This window comes from Sinohyriopsis cumingii, chromosome 15, assembly GCF_028554795.1.
Source record: "Sinohyriopsis cumingii isolate HCF-2022 chromosome 15, ASM2855479v2, whole genome shotgun sequence".
NCBI classification, from domain to species: Eukaryota; Metazoa; Mollusca; class Bivalvia; order Unionida; family Unionidae; genus Sinohyriopsis; species Sinohyriopsis cumingii.
The window spans coordinates 79337266-79358075 of NC_142975.1; the positions used below are offsets into that span (position 1 = coordinate 79337266).

Below are 20810 nucleotides of genomic sequence, written 5' to 3' on the forward strand. Positions count from 1 at the left end.
CTATTAAGGTGCAATATTGTTTTTGGTAAAATAACGCAGACAAGTATCCGTTGTTTTTCAGTCATCCAATACTCTTAATTATGGGGAGTAAATAGGCATGTCCACTCCACCCCACCCCCTTCCATGTGCATCTCCCAAAGGCCGAAATAAACTCGGATTCTGCCCTGTAAGATATGCATTGATGTGTGTGAGTCTTTGACTACCATGAAAGCATTGGAAGTTGCAGATTATACAGTGTATGATAGCTTCATTTGTATATTTCATGCACACAAGAAATCTTTTATTCAGAAATATGAGAAGAACGTTCTGGGGTTCCTCCTCCTATCCATTGGGACACCAGTGTGGGCAAAAGGAAAGGACAGGGATTACTTGGAAAAAGGGGAAGTTGTGGCGGTAGATGTGAAAAGAAGAGTCAAGGTCTCTCAAGATGGTTTCATTGAATGGTAACATATCTCAAGTACCCATCTGTGACAAATGAAGTACATTCTTATATGTATTGTTTACATGCTGCACTTATGCTCCAGATAAGCAGTGTATCCACATATTCCACTAAATTAAAACAGTTAAATACTCATTTTTTTAATTCCAGTAAGCATGCCACATATCAAAGTATTTTGTTTCACTTGAAAGATCAAAGTTTCAGCGTATCTATTTGTGTAAACATGCAGCCGATTTTACCACCCGTTCTGATATTATTGTATGTGCCACTTGCACTATTGCTAAGTAAAACTAAACTAGCATATGTGTAATATGTAAACAAGCTTGCTAAACCAGTCACATTTCTTTGTTGCAGTTGGGATGCTGTTATTTTTGTTTGTTTCTTACATAAAACCAAGCGTTTATATTCTACCATGCTGTTCCTACAAATGTATGGAAACGGAGTGACATAATCTGCCAAGCATCAAAGTCTGTTTTACAATTCAACAACTGTAAGGTTTTCTTCCATTCAATGACAGTAAAATATGTAACGTGTGGAGATGATCATTACCAATATTCGAAGTAATTTATGTAAGTGATAAAGCCAAAAGGCTGAGATGTATGCATTATACCAAATGTAAAGTGAAAGATGTTTGGGCTGGTAAGTGCAGGTACATCAAATGTACAGAAGCGATTGGTACCGAGACAGAATCTTCAAGGATAATACGAGTGTAAAGATTTTGATTTTGTTTTAGAACATAAACAAAACTCGTTGTGTATTTTTCAATTTTCAGTAATTATCACTTGAAACGTAAAAGTAATAAAGTTTCACTCAATTTTAATTTTATGAGGGAAATACAGAATACCATTCCTTCCATGTACGAATAGTAGCAGATGTGCTTTTGACACATTTCTTGGGAATTCAGTACAAAACAATTCCATTCTCATTTTATCACATCCTTGAATATACTGATGTTGAATAGGTATAATTATCAGAAACAAGCATACTTGTTTTGGAATCCTACTATTTATTTTTATTGTATTATGACCAGTTCATATATTTTTAAACTTTTTTTATTTGTAGAATTCACCGGGATCGGTGAGCAATCCAGGAGAAAGGGATAAAAATGCAATTTCTCTTATTATTCAATATGTTTTATTTACTGACAGTGGTCAGACATGTGAAACATTCCAGAGCCATAATCAGGCATTGTTCCCCAAATAACTTACTGGGCCACGTGTTTGAGGCTCCTGCTTTAAAGTGTCAATTCCTTTGATTTAATGGTATAATTACTGCGTGTATTGTACATCATTTTATTTTCCTGCCTTTAGTGTAAACTTTACTTGACAATGCAAAAGGACTTAATTTGATATTTTTGTTTTAAAAAATTTGGCCATTACAAAGCTAGTAAGTGTCATTGAAACCAATGTGTTCTTCCAGATACCAACGTTAGGTAAGATGGATTTTGTTTCATTGTTCATTTAAATACATAATCTGGTTGATTCCTATCATAACCCATTATTTTCAGACAATCCACATAGCATATCCGAGGTCTAAAAGCAGCTTGGTTGATATTATAAGTGTAAGTATCTGCGCACAATGTGTCCTTCCAGATGCCTACATTAGGTGAGATGAATTTTGTTTCATTGTTCATTTCAATATAGTCTGGTTGATTTCCATCATAACCCGTTATTTTCAGACAATCCACATAGCGTATCCGAGGTTTAATAGCAGCTTGGTTGATACTATAAGTGTAAGTATCTGCGCAGAATACATTTCATCTTCCTTTTTATTGTCAATAAAATTTTCTATTCTTTATTTTTTACGTTGTCCAAATGTGTTAAGATAAGATAAGTCTTGCTTCCAACATTGCAAAGTTTGAACTCATACAGGAATGTGAATTTACTGCATCAGATTATCATTAACACCTGACTATGTAATTGTTTGAAGTATCCCAGCCTACCATTGAAATGATCCCTATCCCTGCCTACCATTGAAATGATCCCTATCCCTGCCTACCATTGAAATGATCACTATCCCTGCCTACCATGGAAATGATCCCTATCCCAGCCTACCATTGAAACGATCCCTATCTCAGCCTATCATTGAAATGATCCCTATCCCAGCCTACCATTGGAATGATCCCTATCTCAGCCTACCATTGAAATGATCCCTATCTCAGCCTACCATTGAAATGATCCCTATCCCAGCCTACCATTGAAATGATCCCTATCCCAGCCTATCATTGAAATGATCCCTATCCCAGCCTACCATTGAAATGATCCCTCCTGTAAATATGTGCAGCATATACTCCTATACAGTACTGACAAGGATACAAAATAATGTTTCTGTTACAACTAGATCTATGATTACTCTGGAGAAACGGTCAGCTACATAAAATCACTTTTGTAGTAAATTATAAAAAGAAAAAGGAAAATTACAGTGAGTGTGCCAGCTGCATATGCTGGTTGTTATAGCAAGGAGACTTGATGGTTTGCTTCAAAAAAGATTTCTGTACCAAGAATTTGAATAGGAATCAATTGCACTATGCCAAGTTCTGACCTGAACGAGACTAATGCCACCTGAGTGACACCTTACATGGAGGAAACGTTTTTAGTAGACACTAAGACGACATTCAAAAACACTTGATATATGACGTTTATGATGTATTGAGCCAGCTATGGACAGAGTTGTGAAGTGTTGGAAGTTTGTCCTGCATTATATATGCTATATGCTAATGTATTTCTGGATGAGAGAAAGATGTTTTAAATTAGGCGAGGGTGCAGAACTCCAAAAATATTGCAAACTCCAATGCATCTTGAATGACATGCGTATTCATTCTAGTTGGCGCTGTAGTATTTGACATGCATAATGTTGTTAAAGCTGAAGATTAACCTGTTGTCACCCTCGTCCTCAACAAATTGAACATATTGAAGTGTTCAGGGAGGTGAAGATTATTGGTTTAAATAAATGCTTTCTTCCTATCTTTTGTTATCTTTCTGATCGACTTCTTTTTCTTCATATTTAAAACTTGGGATTAATCGAACAATCTATATATCGATCTGTCCATATTTTTTATATTGATCCAAGATATGAAGATTCTCTACTTGCTCTATATACGTTGCTATAATCTTCAGCAGTCATGAATAATTATTAGTCATTTGCCCTTTTATTCTTTAAACTGAGATATCATCTCAGACAGCCATTGGTAGCAGGTGTCACTATGAAAAAACAATAATTGCAAGGGCCCTCTCGGCTTCTGCAAATTAGTAAATGCAAATGAGTAACACGTTTTTAAATCTGCCCCAACACTTTCGCCAATTACATGCTGCTTATTATATTTCATCTCCATGACCAGCCACTGACAACATATCAGCATAAAGATGACATTCAAAATTTGTTTCCTATATATGATTTAAGTACTTTACTGATCAGTTGATAACCATTTTTATGTGAATTTTCAACGTTTCTTCACATCTTGTTTTGTTGTATTGAATATTAAGGTTACGGTGTCATGCAGTGAAATATGTTGCATTCAGTTATGATTCATGGCCATTGTTTGTTCAATTGCAGGAAAAAGATAACCACAAATCAGAACGTACTGAGATTATACACTTCGTGACAAACCAGAAATATTACATCCGAATTTGATCTTAATAGGTACAATGCATCAGACTAACATTGAGCCAAAGTGTCAGTTCAGTAATTTGTAAAGTATTTAGATCATACACAAGGGCCAATTTTGGATTGTCTACTTTGATGCTGTGCCATCATGGACTGAACATGCAGATGGGATAAAAGAAATAGCACAGAACCAGCAAGGAGGTAGAATCAAAACCATGCAAATTAAAGTCACCATGTTAATTTCTTGAAAGGGAATGGCGGGACTGCCAACCCTCCCGATTTAGGCGTGTGATTCGTAAATTTTAACGTACTCTCCCGCCTGGACTATAATTTTTCACGGTTTGTTATTGTCGCCGACAAGAGGACCTGATAAAATTGTAAAGTCGCAGTCCGTTTCTATGTTTGAAGAGAGTCTGCATCCTTTTATATACTGTGCGACGGAAATGGATACTCGGTTGCACTAAACATACCAGTGGAAAGTTCTTTGTTTAACATCGACCATGGTGTTACATTTTATAGACATATATCATGCAAAATGGCAAAAAATATCAGACAGTTTTCAAAAAGGAATGTACACAAGAATTTCCATGTATAATAGAATTAGGGTAAGGTATTTTTGCGCATTTTGTAGCATGTGCCGGTGTGATTTGTTAATTTCTCATGGCTGGAAGAGTGATATATGGAAACACACGGATACAAAAGAAACACAGAGATAATGTACATTGCATAGGAAGTAATAAAAAGAGATTTAACTTTTAGAGCACACGATGACAGCGTTATTAATGCGGAATGCTTGTTCTCGCCATTCCGTTTCTAACACAATTTGCCCTTAAGCTTTACCTTTCACGCTGGTACATTATTTCGGACAATGTTTCTTGATATTGAAATAGCAAAGACGTATGGCTGTGCTAGAACAAAAACGTCAGCTATCATCAGGGAAATGGGTTATAAAGAACAAGAAAAGTTGTAATGGCTTTAAGATGTGGAACTTTTTCATTTGCTACAAATGAAAGCAACCAAAATGACTCAAAGATATATACTGTTGTAGTAACTTTTTTATGACCAGGAGAGGCAGCACATTGAAAGTTGCTTACTTTCAGTACCAGCATTAGAGCATCACTTGGCGATGACACTTTGGAAACACTTTTGATTGTTGAATCTCGGCGGCTTGGTTGCTGTTTTGAACAACAATTTGACATAGCATTTCTTAAGAGGGCAAAATTTGCAACAGTGTCACTTCTGAACAAAAGCAGCCTGATAAGTAACCTTACTTTGTCATAATGAATGAAACAATAACCAGTATAAACAAAATATCATTGCATGCAGATACGTTTATTATAATTATGTTTAAAGAAAGTCTAAGGTCATGAGAGAAGAATCTCCTGATTTTGTATGTTTGAAAGTGGGAAATTTCCTGATTTCTCATTTTGGAAAGTTGGCAGCTCTGGGAACGGGTATTGTTAAACTTCCTTTCTCACTCACAGAAATAAGTGTGTGTCCATGGCAGTTGTTTTGGATGTGGTGATGGACATGGCTTTTAGTCATTTCCACTTCCATACTCAAAAAGAATTTTCACTATTATTTTAAGATAGTACCTTCCAAATTTTAGCGAAGACCTGAAATTAATAGCAAAATGTTTTAAACGTGATAATTAAAGTGGGAAACAAGGGCTTGGTGACCATGATGAGTCCAGCAATTGACCTAAAGGAGCAACCTGAAATGGCCTAAAAGGTTGATTCGAAATTGCTGTCACTTACGTATTAATTGTTCTTGTCCAGGATGACAATAGGAGAAGCAGATATGATATGATATGTCTGTTTCTGTCTGTAATCTGATTGGTAAAAGTACAACCAATATGCCGATACAAAACAAAACTACCTCACAATACCACCAATATGAAAATACCATGAAGTTTGATATGAGTATCGATAATGTATTGTATCATAGGCTGTGTATCAGGAATCATATCGATATGTGGCCGAGGTTTATCGTTTCATCACTATTTATAATGTTCAGAAATGTTCTGAAAATTGCCTCAAATGTATTTATATATTCCAAAGTATTCATAAGGTACATAAAGGTCAAAATGTTTAAGCCTATACAACACTGGAAAATAACATCCTCCTACTTGAGAATAATGTGTAATGAAAAGAGTTGCTTGTAAATACATAAACCTAACAGTCTTCCTGTAGTCGTGGGTCTTTTGTACAATTGAAAATTATTTTTGCCAAGAAAGTGAACAATATCTCAACCTGTACAACGCTGGAAGATTATTTTTCCTACTTGCAAATAATGTGCAATGAAAACAGTTGCTTGTATATACATTGCAAGGAAAGGTGACAACCATTTAGTAGATGAGCAAAAATCTGGCAATGCTTGACCTCTCCCCCATCCCTGTACACATGCATACTTTGTTTATACACACACACCGAGTAAGTATTCTTGATGTACACCACACACACACCGAATTCTGTAGAACGGCCTATATTTATTCCACGCAGAAACAGTTAAACATTAATAATATTAACGTGTCTAATACACCAGTCATCCGACATTGAATATATGGCTGAATGAAAGACATAGCTGCGCAACTTTAACAAGTTTTTCTAATATCCGCTAAAATTAAAACATCAAGTGAACCCAGGCGAACAGGTTACGTATTAGACAAATTATTATCGAGGTTTCACCCTCACCCCATCCCCGTTTCATGTGCGTACGTATAGTGTCAGTAGCCCCCCATATGCAAGTGTATACATTTGGGTTAAACCACCTCTTCCATTCATGCGAACGTACTAAATGTAAGACACCCAAAGGAAATGTTTCCCAAAGAGAGCAGATATTGGAAAGAGAAATGTCAAGATATTTGTAATTTACATAGTTTGATTTATTGTGCATTTATGATTATCTTTTATGTACTGTTCTTTTGAATGACACGCGTGCCAGTTGGTTGAAAGATTACATTTCTTCTTTTTCTTTGTTGACAGACCCTAACTCGCATGGTGCAGAACCTGCATCTCTCTTTGCACGACCCGCTCGTGAGACTACATGTGCACCAGTGACGACGCACCTTCCATCTGTAGATGTACAGGATTATTCTGCATCATCTTCCCTACTGATGGAGCATACATATCTATGTAAGGGAGGTAATGATGTACTACATGCCATGACTCTCGAGTCTGCTCCACCTGTTAAAGTATTTCATATCTTTTGTTGGTTTATTATGGGCCTTTGTTCATAGACAGAATGAATGCCATTATTTTCAACTTCAAAGGACACCTAACAGTCTTCATGTACTCCTGGGTCTTTTGTACAGCTGAAAATTATTTTATGCCAAGAAGGTGAAATATATTTCAGCCTATATAACACTGGAAGATTATTTTCTCCGAATTGCAAATAATGTGCAATGAAAAGAGTTGCTTGTATATAGATGAACAAGGAAAGAAAATGTGTCCCAAAGAGTGCAGATGTTGGAAAAGAGAAATGTCAAGATATTTGTAATTTATATAATTTGATATAACTCGCATGGTACACTCACACCCGAATTATATAGAAAGGCCTATATTTAATCAACGCAGAAACTATCAAAGATTAATAATATTAACGTGTTTAATAAAACAGATAATCCACCTGCATCAAAGCAATAAATTGCGAACAGGTTACGTATTAGACAAATTATTATCGAGGCTTCACACACACAGATACACCCGCACCCCGATTTCCTATTCGTACCTACGTTATCAGTAGACCCCCCATATGCAAGCGTATGCATTTGGGTTAAACCGCCGTTCCCCCTTCATGCGTACGTACTAAATGGGCGGTCAGTAATTTGAAAGATTACATTTCTCCTCGTTGTTTGTTGACAGACCCTGTCACAGAATAAGGCAAGAAATATCTTGGTTTTGCCTTAGAACGACTTGACCATTTTTCGTTGTATATGCGTACAACGTTACCTAGGGTGAATAATTGTTTTCCCAGGTAAGCGATTGTACTAGCATGTATCTCGTCGAAAATTACTTGCGACGAGAGACATTAAAATCACGATATACACGGGTATTTTACCCTGATTATTACTCACTCTCCTATGTATTTAAGGTAGATTCAGTTTCTAAGCGACACACTGGTCGTTTTGGATCTTGTCAAGGAGTGAACGTTTTCCATTGTGTTTTCCAGCCATAAGGGTAATTGTTAAATTTATATTTCATTTGATATGTGAAGCTTATTCAGGTTTTAATGGCATATCGTGTAATGATGCATATACTACTACGCAGATGTGACGCGTTATGAACTTTGAATTACAAGCTGCTGTTAGAGTTTAATTTATTAGCATATATCTAAAGATTTTGATTCAGAACATATTATTATGACTAGCTTGGTTTTATTGTAGCTGTTTAGGGTTGACGGTAGCTGTTTAGGGCTGACTGTAACTGTGTAGGGCTGAATGTAGCTGTTTAGTGCTGAATGCTGTCTTTGCGTATGTGTATACGTGTGTCTGTATACGTGGTCGAGCCACAAATGTAGGCGTAGCCACTACAAGGGTGCTGTATGCTGTCTGAACGTATGTGTATACGTATGTCTGTCTGCACATGTGGTGGATCCGTGAAGGGTGTGAGCGGCCGATAAGTGTGGATCAACCCAAGGATTCGGTGAAACTGTGCGGTTCATCAGTTTATGAATCATACGACTGTACAAGTGTCAAGAGTCATGTTTGTTCAATTGATGTTTCAATTCAGTTACATTTTCAATTACATGAGATTATTTTGAATCTGATTTGTATTCCAGGAGATTATGTGAATCTTACTTACATTGCATAATATAGGATATTATGTGACTCTCACAGCGCATAATATTATTTGAAACATATTTAAATTCCCTGAGATTATTTGCAGTCCATGAGGTTATTTGAATCTCACGTTCCATACGTAAGATTACATGAGTCATATATTCGTTTTTCAGTTTGTGAATGTTCGTGTAGAGTGAGTGGATTAATCGTGTATTGAGAGCGTGGGAGGATCATTGTATATATATATATATATATATATATATATATATATATATATATATATATATATATATATATATATATATATATATATATATATATATATATATATATATATATATATATATATATATATATATATAATGAAATTTATAAAATGATGATATATATATATATTCATCATTTTATAAATTTCCATCGCCTATCCCATTGTGTTAGAGTTATTCATTTAATCCAAAGCTCACTCGGTTTCAATTCTGTTTCAGACCTTAACTCGCATGGTACATACCCTGAAACACACACACACTCTCTCTCTCTCTCTGCGCGACGTGCTTATGGGACTATTTGTGCACCAGTGACCACGCACCTTCCATCTGCAGATGTAAAGCATTTTTATGCATCATCTTCCCTACTCATGTATTGTACAGTTCTAGGAAAGGGAGGTAATCATGCACGACTTTCCATGACTTTCGGGTCTGACCCACCTGTTAAAGTATTTCAAAAGAAATCTTTTGTTGGTTTATGATAGGTCTTTGTTCATAGACAGCATGAATAAGAGTATTTTGGAACTTCAATGTAAACCTAACAATCTTCCTGTAGTCGTGGGTCTTTTATACAACTGAAAATCAATTTTTGCCAAGAAGGTGAAAAATATTTCAGTCTATATAACACTGGAAGAAAACTTTCTCCTACTTGCAAATACTGTGTAATGAAACGAGTTGCATGTATATACATGGACAAGGAAAGGAATGTGTCCCAAAGAGTGCTGATGTTGGAAAAGAGAAATGTCAAGATATTTGTAATTTGCCTAGTTTGAATTACATGCCTTGAATCTAGAGTTTGATCTATCTGTTCAAATAATTCTTGAATATTTTGTTGCGTTATCATTTCTGCTTTTTCATGAGGCAACTAAATTGAAGCAATTTTTATATATTAAGATAAGATTTACAATCTATCCGCTGTCTCTGGATTTTTTCTACAACTGGACATTGAGTGGGAATTTTCTCCCCCCACTAAATCTATCAAATTGTTTTTCAAACTGATGTTCACAGCTCGTATAATGCTTTCCCAACATCTGTGGCCTCTCCCCTATTCCCATCTGCCCCATAAGAAAGCATCATGATATTAAAGTATACACGGTCCTCAGTGTGTTTGAAACATTTTATTTTACAGACTGGACATGGTGCAGCTTGAAGGAAAAAGGAAAAAGGGACAGACCAGTTCCACGTATACTGACAGATGAGATTAAAGCAGCCTTGGATGTGCTTTTGTCAACTCGTTCTCCCTGTGTTGTGCATAAATCCATCCCTTATTACTTCGCATCACAATCTGAAACTGGATTATTAGACAATTGACAAGTACTTCAGAAAGTTGCTGCTGAAGCAGGATGTGACCAGAAATAAAAAAATCACTGCAACAAGAATGAGGAAATATGCAGCAACATTTTTTCAGAAAATAGTTTTTATCAAATTTGTTTTTTAGCAATGTCCTTTATCAATACCCAAATTGGTTCTTGTAACAAATTCTCAAATATCAACATGTTCACCATGTTATGCAACAATAATTATATAAAATATGTCCACTATCATTCTTTCCATCTGTATACCTTCTAGGGGTGAAATGACACACCTGTGCCACGTGGCTATACGATTCGCGATACACTGCCTACGATACGATACATTATCGATTCTCAGTTTAAAAAATAAAAAGGCAAGTGAGTTTTTTATTCTCCTGCATTTATCTTCAATGACATGGATGTTTCTGAGGTTGACCATTTGTAAATTACTGCGGAAAAGTCAAAAGGTATCCAAATTACTTTCATTGTGGGAACTGCGGCTTCACTCCATTTGTTAATGTCAAAATTTGGCAAGAACAATATAGGCCTTTCATCGGAGGAAAAAGTCGTTACTTTCCGAGTAACAAGAAATCAGATGAAATCACCAGAGGATCAAATGGTATATTTTTATATTGGTCATGAGTCTTAAAGAAGGTCAGATTGGCTGTCATGCTATTTAGGCCATGAAGTTGACACTTATAAAACTTACTACAGACTGCACGAGTCGTCGGTGGAGCTTGACAAAATTAGCCGCCTATTGATGGCAGTGGATATGGGTCAGGTGGCAACGCATAAGGGGAAAACACCTGAAGATATTATCCTTGATGACTTAGAAGGTATATTAGAGTAGAATCTTATTACCAAACCATTTGCACTGCTTGTAGAGCTGAAGTAACCTCAGTTACATCCAGAAGTTAAAGTGGTATTTTTTTAAAGTCATAGTAACAGTAAGCGCATAAAATTAATGAAATGTTGACAATAGAAGTGAACGTAGACAATTTTTGCTTAAAGACTGATATAGAGTACATGACTCAGATTGCACCTCAGCTATCTTGCCTCAAAACCTATTGAAATAGTGTCTTCACTTAGGCATAGTTGAACAAAGCTATTTGGCAGTTCTTAGTTAACAACCAAAAATGCTATCCAGAACATTGACTATATGCATTGACTTCTAATGTTTGACATTGGTGTTCTTGAATAAGGATTACAATTGCAAAAGTGTCTGTATAATGCATGCTTCAGAATTTTATGATCGGAGATTTAGAAGGAATTATTGCGCTAATGTTTGATACTCGATATGATGAGAATGATTCTTGGCTTCAAGCACTGAACAATGAAATGGTCAACAGTTCTTATATGTAATTATGAATCAATGGTTAATGAGCAAAATTTGTTCTGCAGGTGAAGTTAAAGTAAGGAAAAATACAGCAAAGCTTTCTTTCAGAAATAATGTTCAATTATTTGCAAATTGAATGACGTGCTCAGAATACTGTTTCAGTTTATATTAGTGTTTTCAACCTTTTAGAAGATGCTGCAATATTTGAGATGGTGCTGATAGTGATAAATCGGATGAGGATGGAGAAATTAATCTACAGGTCATGATGAAAATTTCCGAGACCAATACAGGTACTTAAACATGCCCGCAATGAAAAGTGTTAATTTATTCCTAACCCCATAGCTGTGGTCAAGTCTGATTGTATTAAAACTGGCATTAACCATCGGTCAGAAGGGAGATTGACAGGTCATATTGGTCAAAAACAGGAACAAAGCAAAGTGTATCGTGAGTGAGAAAGCAAGAGATTGTATTTTCATCCTCTTACTAACCACAAGGGTAACGATGCAGGTGCAAAAATCATGAATGAAAGTAGCACATCACAAAATTATATCATCATTGTATCAAAAGTAAAAGTTTGTGTAAGAACATAAAATGTACTATCTGTCCCGTGAAACACATTTCCTCTTTATTGACCACACTCTTCAGGATCTGAAATATTCATATGCATTTGTTTATCGGTTCTTCCATTTTGGAAATTATGTCAGTACATACGATAGACAAATGTAACTGGATAGGCATAGTTGTATTTATATGTAGATCTGGTTAGTAATTTCGAAATAAATGTTTAAAAACAAACCTTAAACAATGTATATACTTTATTTTCTCAATTATTATCAATCATTTCTAGTAATTCACAATCGAGATTGGTAATTTTCATTATTTAAGTAAAATTTAAAAACTTACCACATTAATGTTATGTGCTCCAAGTCTTGGTCTATGAACTGTTTATACTCTTTATGCACATATCAATTAAAATTTCAGGTCTTGATTCCGGTGAAGAGAATAGGGAGAGTGACATCGCAAAAGTTGACATGTATAATGGATCTAGTACAGGTAATTTTTTCAGAAAAGCTAAAACGTGGATACAGTTTACATGTCTGGAGAGGTCGAGTCATTACAAAGCAAGATCAGGGTCATATTGTCTTCCGATATTTATTGAGCTCAGATTTATGGGAAAATGCGACATGGTGGCAAAATTATGTTGTCTACAACAGTGGCAGTTAGGTATTCTTTAAATGTTTCGCTTGCATACATATCCTTAACCCAAGATGAAGTTTTGCAGTTTATGGCATAACATATTATTCTATCTGTTTTCTTCCTGTGAAATGTTATATATGTATTTGATTTAATTTATATTGGATTTAATTTAGTTGTTTGTTTGTTAGTTTTAATTTTTTTATTCCATTTCATGCTATTGTAATGTAACTTTGTTTACTGGATTTTTAAGAAAATCGATTCAGTTCTATTTCAACTGACTGTTTTTCATAAACAACTAATAATACAAACTTTATATTTAATGTTAACCTAGTTCCTGACCTTGATTCATAATCGGTAAGAGTTGAAGTAAGCAACGTTTTATTATTTTGTTTTATTCTTTCTCAGACTAAGGTTCATAAATTGAAATCGAGGTCATACTGGGAGTACGTGATGTTAGGCATGTAAAATGCTTATATCTTGTTCTAGAAACATCATGTGGCCATCATCCTCATTCGCGTCTTAAATTAGTGTACAATTGTTTGCAAAAGAGAATTTAAGTATTCGGGGTTTTACACATTGACACTTACAGGTGTTTTATTGTGACCAATCTGAGTTAAATTTTTAATTTGTTTTTTGGGGATTGCAAGAGACTATGTTTCCCTGGAAATACCTGTGCTCTAAACTAAGTCTTGGACAAGGAGAGTTATCGAAATTTACAAGAAGTCAAACACTGGAATATTTTCTGTGATTCAACACAGAACTGTTGACACATCAGGACGACGGTGACTACAGCATACGTCATTGTCTTCCATTTTGGATTTCATTGGGATTCTATTTCAGTTTCATTAGGAGTTTTTATTACTAGAACTCCTACTTTTTCATTCTTGGATTATTTTTGGATTTGATTCGTAAAGTTCTTTTTCTCATTTTTACCTTGTTTATCAAGGGAAATTTGTTAAAATTTACCAAGCTTGTTGTCTTCACTCTTTTCTTGCTGCGTTTTGTAAGAGCGTAACCGTAACTTCATTTAATACATCAATCAATTCCTATTGATACAGATTGTTATAATTTTTTGGCGAATATATTAAATTTTTTTATATTTTCCACACAATAGCTTTATTTTTCCATCTACATTTACAGTTACCAAACTTTGTGGTTAGCTTGCACAAAAACCCTCTCAATTTTGGGCACAAAAGTTCTGTAATCTGGGTCACAGTGACTGAAGTTAGGGAAATCCATTGACCCGACGAGTACAGGTCTTTTAAAACCCTTGAAATGCAAAAGCTCCTTGAAAAGCTTTGAAATTAGCTTGAAGTGTGTCTCATTGGGAATTATCTGAGGAAAGCTTGAAAAGTCAGGAAAAAACTTGAAATTTCCCAAAGAAGGAACATACTGACAATGTTTGCTGAAATACGATGGAAGCCAGGAATGATAAAATCGGATCAATTTGAAGAATGTTTCCTTTAAAAAAAGGAATAAAAAGATGCTAATATTGAAGTTAGTGTTTAGATAACTTAATTCGTTCAAGATATTCATGATACTTTTAACCGAATTCGGGATTACCAGCTTTCCTTGCATTCAAGCCAACTGAAATGTAGGTTAACATAACTTGAAAACACACCTATTTGCTTGAGTGATTTGTATTTGTTAGAAAATATACATCAGAATAAGTAAAAGTCAGATTAAAGCAACATTGTTTTAATCTGCTGTCACTCGACGACCGAACATACATTACTTCATTTTTAGGTAGTAAGACGTCAATGTAAACATAAATATCACGGGAGTCGTCTTACATTGTATGACTAATTGATAACGTTTCCGGATGTCACTGCTGTAGTAAGACATTTTGAAATGGCAAGCAAACCTGTCTTGAAAAGGCTTTGGAAACCTTAAAAATTCCTTGACAAAAGCTTGCATTTTGTTATGCGATTTTGGTACGGATCCTGCATTTAGTGTAGACATGTATCTTGTCCACATAGTGAACTTTTAAAAATCGGGTGGGTGTATCCTCTTGCATTGAAGGTACTCTTGTTACCTGATTATAAAACCCATTAGAATAAAACATTATTCAAATGGTAGCACTTGTACATGGGTTTCACTATAGAACTTTTAATCAGTGTTACTGATATGTTGCACTTGTTTTGATTACATTTTTAGAATGTAATTGTTGCCAATGTCATGTTTTTATTTCTTTTAAGGATATTAGTGACCCCATAATTGGTCCGTAAGGAACAATTTATTTTCATACAAAATTGACAATGATGAAGAAAAATATTAAGAATACCTTCCTGTAAACAAGATGTAAAAAGCACATTTGAACTATATATTTAAAAGTTATATACCCAATATGAAAATTGAATGGACATATAGTGTACTCGATGTGAGCATTTCACACAATGAAAACTATATTTTCTCTCAGAATGCGATACACTTAGATAATGACATCATGATTTTGTAGTCTTTCTAATGAGATACAAAAAGGAAAATGCTAAACAGAATTGTGTAAATTCTTTCCAAAATGCACCATAAAATAACATAATGGGGAAGGAGCGGTAATGTGGGATTTATTAACCTGTCTCCCCAAGAGCTTAACATTCAAATGAACTGAGGCGATTCAAACTACCAGTTTATTCACACATACACCTGACATGATATACGCAAGAAAGTAAACGGTGTCACTTAGTTGTACAATGATGAAATGTCATTTTTCAGAACCAAAATGTGAATACCATACCATAGAAAACTTAAATAATAGGGTGATAAGTATGTTGCAATCAAGCTAAAACTATCCAATATGTACTAATTATGCGCTATGATTATTTATATCAGTGTAGTGCAAATGTTTCACAAATGATTCATGAGCATGATAAGGTAGGCCTAATTGACAAAAGCATTGCATCGATATGTCAACTTGAACATGATTTTTAGTGAGCACGCCTAGTACTTTTGCAAAGAAAAAAATGGACAAAAAGGAAGATCACGGTGGATATGAGTGACAAGACCAGCATTGTACCTACTACATCTCAAAGAGAATATTACAGCTGTAACTGTCAAAATAGGTTGTGGGAAGAAACGCAGTTTTTTGTTTTTTGAAGTTGGCATGCTAAGGAAATTTCTTATTTATTTTTCCCATAGTTCCTACAAGTAAAGAGACATATGACATGGGTATTTAATGGGTTTGTTTATTACTTTTCCACGAATTAATTGTGCAATGTATGTGCATCACATTCTAGTGTCAAATATATAATTACCATTGAAGTGAATCATGTGTCAGAATAGGGCTAAAACTCCATCATGGAATGTGTCTTGAACCCTTGCTAAACGTTTTGTTTCTTCTTGCAGATTCGGAGACTGGTTCCCCGACACATCACAGGAGAACATGTAAAAGAAGTAAGTTGTACAAAATTTAGATAAGGGTATGAGGTGTCTTGAAAATATTTATTTAATCAGAGTTTGGCAACCTGATGTATTTCAAGCTGCCCTAGTTTTTTATCCTTTGTTCTCCAAGTTCCTTTCTTTCCCTACGTTTTGAAATAACTATATTGGCTTTTACATTTTTCCTTTTTTCTTCTCTTGTTTTCACCGTAACAATACGTGATCTATAAATCATAGAGCAAAGGAAACTTTTTCAAAATTGCATGACAGACTTTGAATTTCAAAGCTGATATCTTAACACAAACTTCTAAGTGATCAGTGCAGAAAATGATAATATGCTATCAAGTATCTCTTCCACTAATAGAAATGAAGAAACCTTTACACAGCAATTTTAAAACTGCAGGATATAATTTCAACATCTCTTGTGCATCATTCAAACTCGATAGATATCACAGTTGTAAAATGTATGCTGACAGGGTAGTACATGTGGGAAACTTTGAAAATCTTGTGAAGACTGTTCTTGAACCAATCGATAGAACTTCAAAAAGCTTCTCTTATGTCTAATCCACATTCATTTTCAGTTAGGCTTATTTCATCAGGTGATTGGTTTCAGTTGCCTCGTTTTCTATGTAATGTATTGAAATATCTTAATCTCAGCTAATATTTAAAAAGTAAATTACGAATAAATGCGTGGAACTGTTTGAATATTTCAGTTAGAAATCAAGAAAGGCAAAATGATGACGCTGATCATGAGATTAATGATGAAGTGCATGCCACACAAATATTTTGTATAAGTAAGAATTACAACATTCATGATACATATGCATAACTGAAAATCTCTCTCCTTGGCTATGAGTAGACATAAGCAAGTATTCACCTTCAGTTCCACATGGATGTAGAAGCAAATCATCTTATTTCAATACGAACCTCCAAACACACAATTGACAATTTATATTGATGATATTCCAGGAATATAATGCCTGTTGACCAGCCCCAACCCAATCCCCTCCACACCCCCAATTATTGCCTGAGAAACGAAAGTGACTTAATCTTTATTTTTATTCCAACAAAGGCTGCCAATATGTATTAACAATTTTATCGTCATATGTGTAGCTCAGTAATAGTTAAATATGTACATATCATATCCTATCTTATTCTAGGACTTAAAAAACCACAGATGAAAGTTACTGCACATTGAAAATCTAAATGCAGTTGAACAAAGATCTGTTTCAGGAAAAATTAAATGGACTGATGCAGTACCCACAATCAAAACAACATTTGGCCACCTGCTCATGCAAGGACTTCTTCCAGGATCCCGACAAATAAAGAGCCTGCAGGATAAGAAAATGTGCCAACAGAGACGGTCAAAGGCACACATCAAGAGTAAATGCCACCATCTCATCAAAAAGGAATACTATAGACCCTCCAGCTGGCATGGTGGTAATCCTAAAAGACATTGCTGTTTCCTCATTAATGGATTACCGCATCTCACTGAAATGCTTCTATTATATTTTTTGATTTGAAATGAAAACAGTGACCATTGAAAATGCAATAAGGATGTTCTCCTGGACATGTTGAAATTCATTTCATCTCGGCTTTTGCAGAATACCTGATCTTGTTGAAATTTGGGTTTTAGTAACACTTGTGGTGTTTGATTGGTTCTTAATAAAAGGATTGAACAAAGGTGTAGTTATATCTTGACATTTGTGCACCAGAAATTTAATGATCTAAAACTGTTGCACTTCACTTACAGGTTTACATTTAAACAGGTAAAACTGGAAATATCAGACAACATTTAGATCACCAAATTTGGTATGATGCACTTTGTTAACAATATCGGATATAATATCAATACTCAGTCATTGGCGCTGTTCCTGTAAAACATACCTGGGACCCAGGAAAAGCACTTCTAATGTGGGGTACCAACCCATAGATGCAATTTATATTTTTTATTATAACTTTAATATGAACTCTGTTAAATCAAAGTATCCTGGCACAAATTGTGTTTTTTTTTTTGTTTATGAAACTGAACTTAGTAACAGTACCGCGACAGATGAAACAATAAATAGGCTTATATTGGAATCCCAAAACATCTGCCACTACAGCATGTCTCGTTGAGGGACGTTAGATGATCTGAACATGAGCATATCAACAAGTGACTGTGCTCCAGTAATGTTTGTGGACATTGGTAGCCATTTTTTGGTGTCAGCTAGCACTATATGACAAACTCTCATTAGTGGTTTCCAGCAAGTATTTATCATGAGTATGTTCCAAACTTGTGCATATTATGGTTACCGTCAAAAGATGAGCATATATGAATCTTTATTCTCTGTCAAGTTTTTATGTAAATTGGTGACGTTCTGGACTTCCAAGCTTGATATAGTGCATACCATGTGTTTATGAATGCAACTACATGTGCAGGTCTTGTTGGTTTGCTGTGAAACTTGGTACGGATCTTATTCATCGTCAGAAGATGTGCATGTTCACAAATCATTGTACCTGAACTCTTTTGAGAACAGATCTCTATTTCGTTTGGTCTATACATTCCACTCCATCCAGGGATAGGGATGCAGGAGATGTGAGAGTATATGTACACGTAAAAATTGATGACGTTTCGTTTAGTTTGTGGCACTTTCTAAGGTCTGTCTTACGTCTTTCACTGCCATTGTTTTTTCTTCATAATGTAAATCGGGCAGTATTTGTAGGTTCTCGAGAGAATTAGGGACATTTGGAAACACTAGACTCGAACAATACTAAGTCGTAACTGGGGTAGCCACCACATAATTTCAGGGTACAATTATGTTTTTGGTTTGCTTAATTTTATACACACATTGAATATTCTTGCGATAAAAGCATCTAGCCATGTGGAGAAAAGGAAACGAGAAGTAAAATCTTAACTTTAATTATATTACTGCTATACCAGTTATCACATAGTATACAATATGTGTTTTACAGTAATGCTTCCTGTATCCGGGAATTAAATGATTGTAGCAAATGTAATGAAGCATATATTTGACATGTATTTCCGACATGGATATACTGTTATTGTGAATGAAAACTAAACAACACATCGTGTTCATGATCAACAGCGCATTTCTGTATTGCTCATTTGCTAACCTGTGATGTTACTATTAAATTAATATGTCTGTTAAAGCAGCAGTGTATGTTTGTAGCACGAATATTTTTTCAGGTCGAGACATTTGTATTTCATATCAGGTAGTGATCATAAATTAGATTAAATGGCGTGATTTATTGCAAAAAGCAACAGTGTTATACCAACTCTTCTGTCTATCATACATTTCAGGAGTATAAATTGAAATCCATTTAGTATATATTTTTGAAAGTTTGTACTATAATGAAACTTGAGGTATAAATGTCAATCTTCTTATTTGCAGTACTTAATTATCACTTTTTTCACGCTTTCATGCAAACGGGTTATAAATTGACACAGACTCTGTCGAATCAAGGAACACATATCTGATACTGAAAATTCTTAACATTTTCCATGGAAATGAATTGAAAATGGCAAATTTATTTTTCAGAACACATTTGGGATCGGTCTGTCTCAAAACTTGTATTCTGGATGTACAATTAGGAACTTATTAGCATATATCTGTTTCCATAGTAAAGAAGCTGTACATTTGTAAGGTTTGTTTAGTAAGCGTAAATTAAGACCTATTTTAACACATGATCTTAAAGTTCTATACATCAAACTAATGCTATAAATATGCCATCGTTCTTCATAGTTTTCTTTTAGTGTAACTAAGTACCATCTTGGCAACCTTAGTAACAGAAATGTAACTCTAACAATTTTGATCATATGTGTCATGAAAATTGGTATAACGTAAATGATGCAATCGTTATTTCATTGTAAGGGTATCAACTGTCACTGAAGGATTCCTCAACAACTGAAGAAAGCTCATCAGAACTTCTATATTTATACAATCAATGATGTCGTGTTCCTTTTCTTGTATTTTATTGTATGCCAATATCATGGGTTGAGCTGCATAAAACTCAGATTTGATAATTACACTGCACATTATGTGCATCGGGGGGAGGGGCGATTTTCTAATAAACTCTAAAGTATAAATATTCGTTCCTGATTTAAATCAGTGCAAATAGCTTGATATATCAACATGCGAAGGCTGAGAACATAGGTATCTGCTTTCGTTATTTAATATTGTTTCATTTTTAACTGTATATAAGGGCTCAGGATTAAACTAAGGAAAAAGCTGGATGTAAATACAAAAGTATTCTTTGTTTACAGAGGTTCGAAGTGTTACGGCAGAATGTGCTAACTTCAGTTTTACACAATAATTCAAATCATCTAGTTAACAGGGTATCCACGCTACCAGAAAATCAAGGAAAAGGTCAGGAGAAAATGCTTTTTTCCAACCATGAAATGCCCTTGCATTTTGCAACTATAGATGAAAGTTGAGAAAACCTCGTAATTTTCAGCCACCAGCTGATGGAAAGAATTGTATAACTCAGCTGAAGCTGAACTGATCAAGAGTTAAATATACTG

General features: G+C 34.8%; 1 protein-coding gene across 2 annotated transcripts; it reads left to right on the forward strand.

Moving 5' to 3' along the window:
* Window positions 1-294: 294 nt before the first annotated feature.
* LOC149782143 (uncharacterized) lies at window positions 295-20321 on the forward strand. 2 transcript variants are annotated; one of them, XR_016414561.1, is made up of 8 exons: window positions 295-443; window positions 1947-2000; window positions 7027-7176; window positions 10215-11213; window positions 11903-12003; window positions 12780-12937; window positions 16253-16300; window positions 17446-20321. XR_016414561.1 is itself a non-coding variant. In XM_089934827.1 (7 exons), the coding sequence occupies exons 1-3, from the start codon at window positions 428-430 to the stop codon at window positions 10394-10396; spliced, it is 348 nt and encodes a 115-aa protein (XP_089790953.1). In that variant the 5' UTR covers window positions 295-427; the 3' UTR covers window positions 10397-11213; window positions 11903-12003; window positions 12780-12937; window positions 16253-16300; window positions 17446-20321. The 2 variants fall into 2 exon arrangements, 1 of the variants encoding a protein (XP_089790953.1); XM_089934827.1 differs by lacking the exon at window positions 1947-2000.
* The last annotated feature ends 489 nt before the right edge of the window (window positions 20322-20810 follow it).

Excerpts from the sequence above, each read along its gene's own strand:
- LOC149782143 (XM_089934827.1), top strand. Across the intron at positions 7,177-10,214 it reads GATGGAGCATACATATCTAT|ACTGGACATGGTGCAGCTTG; the intron begins GTAAGGGAGGTA and ends TTTATTTTACAG.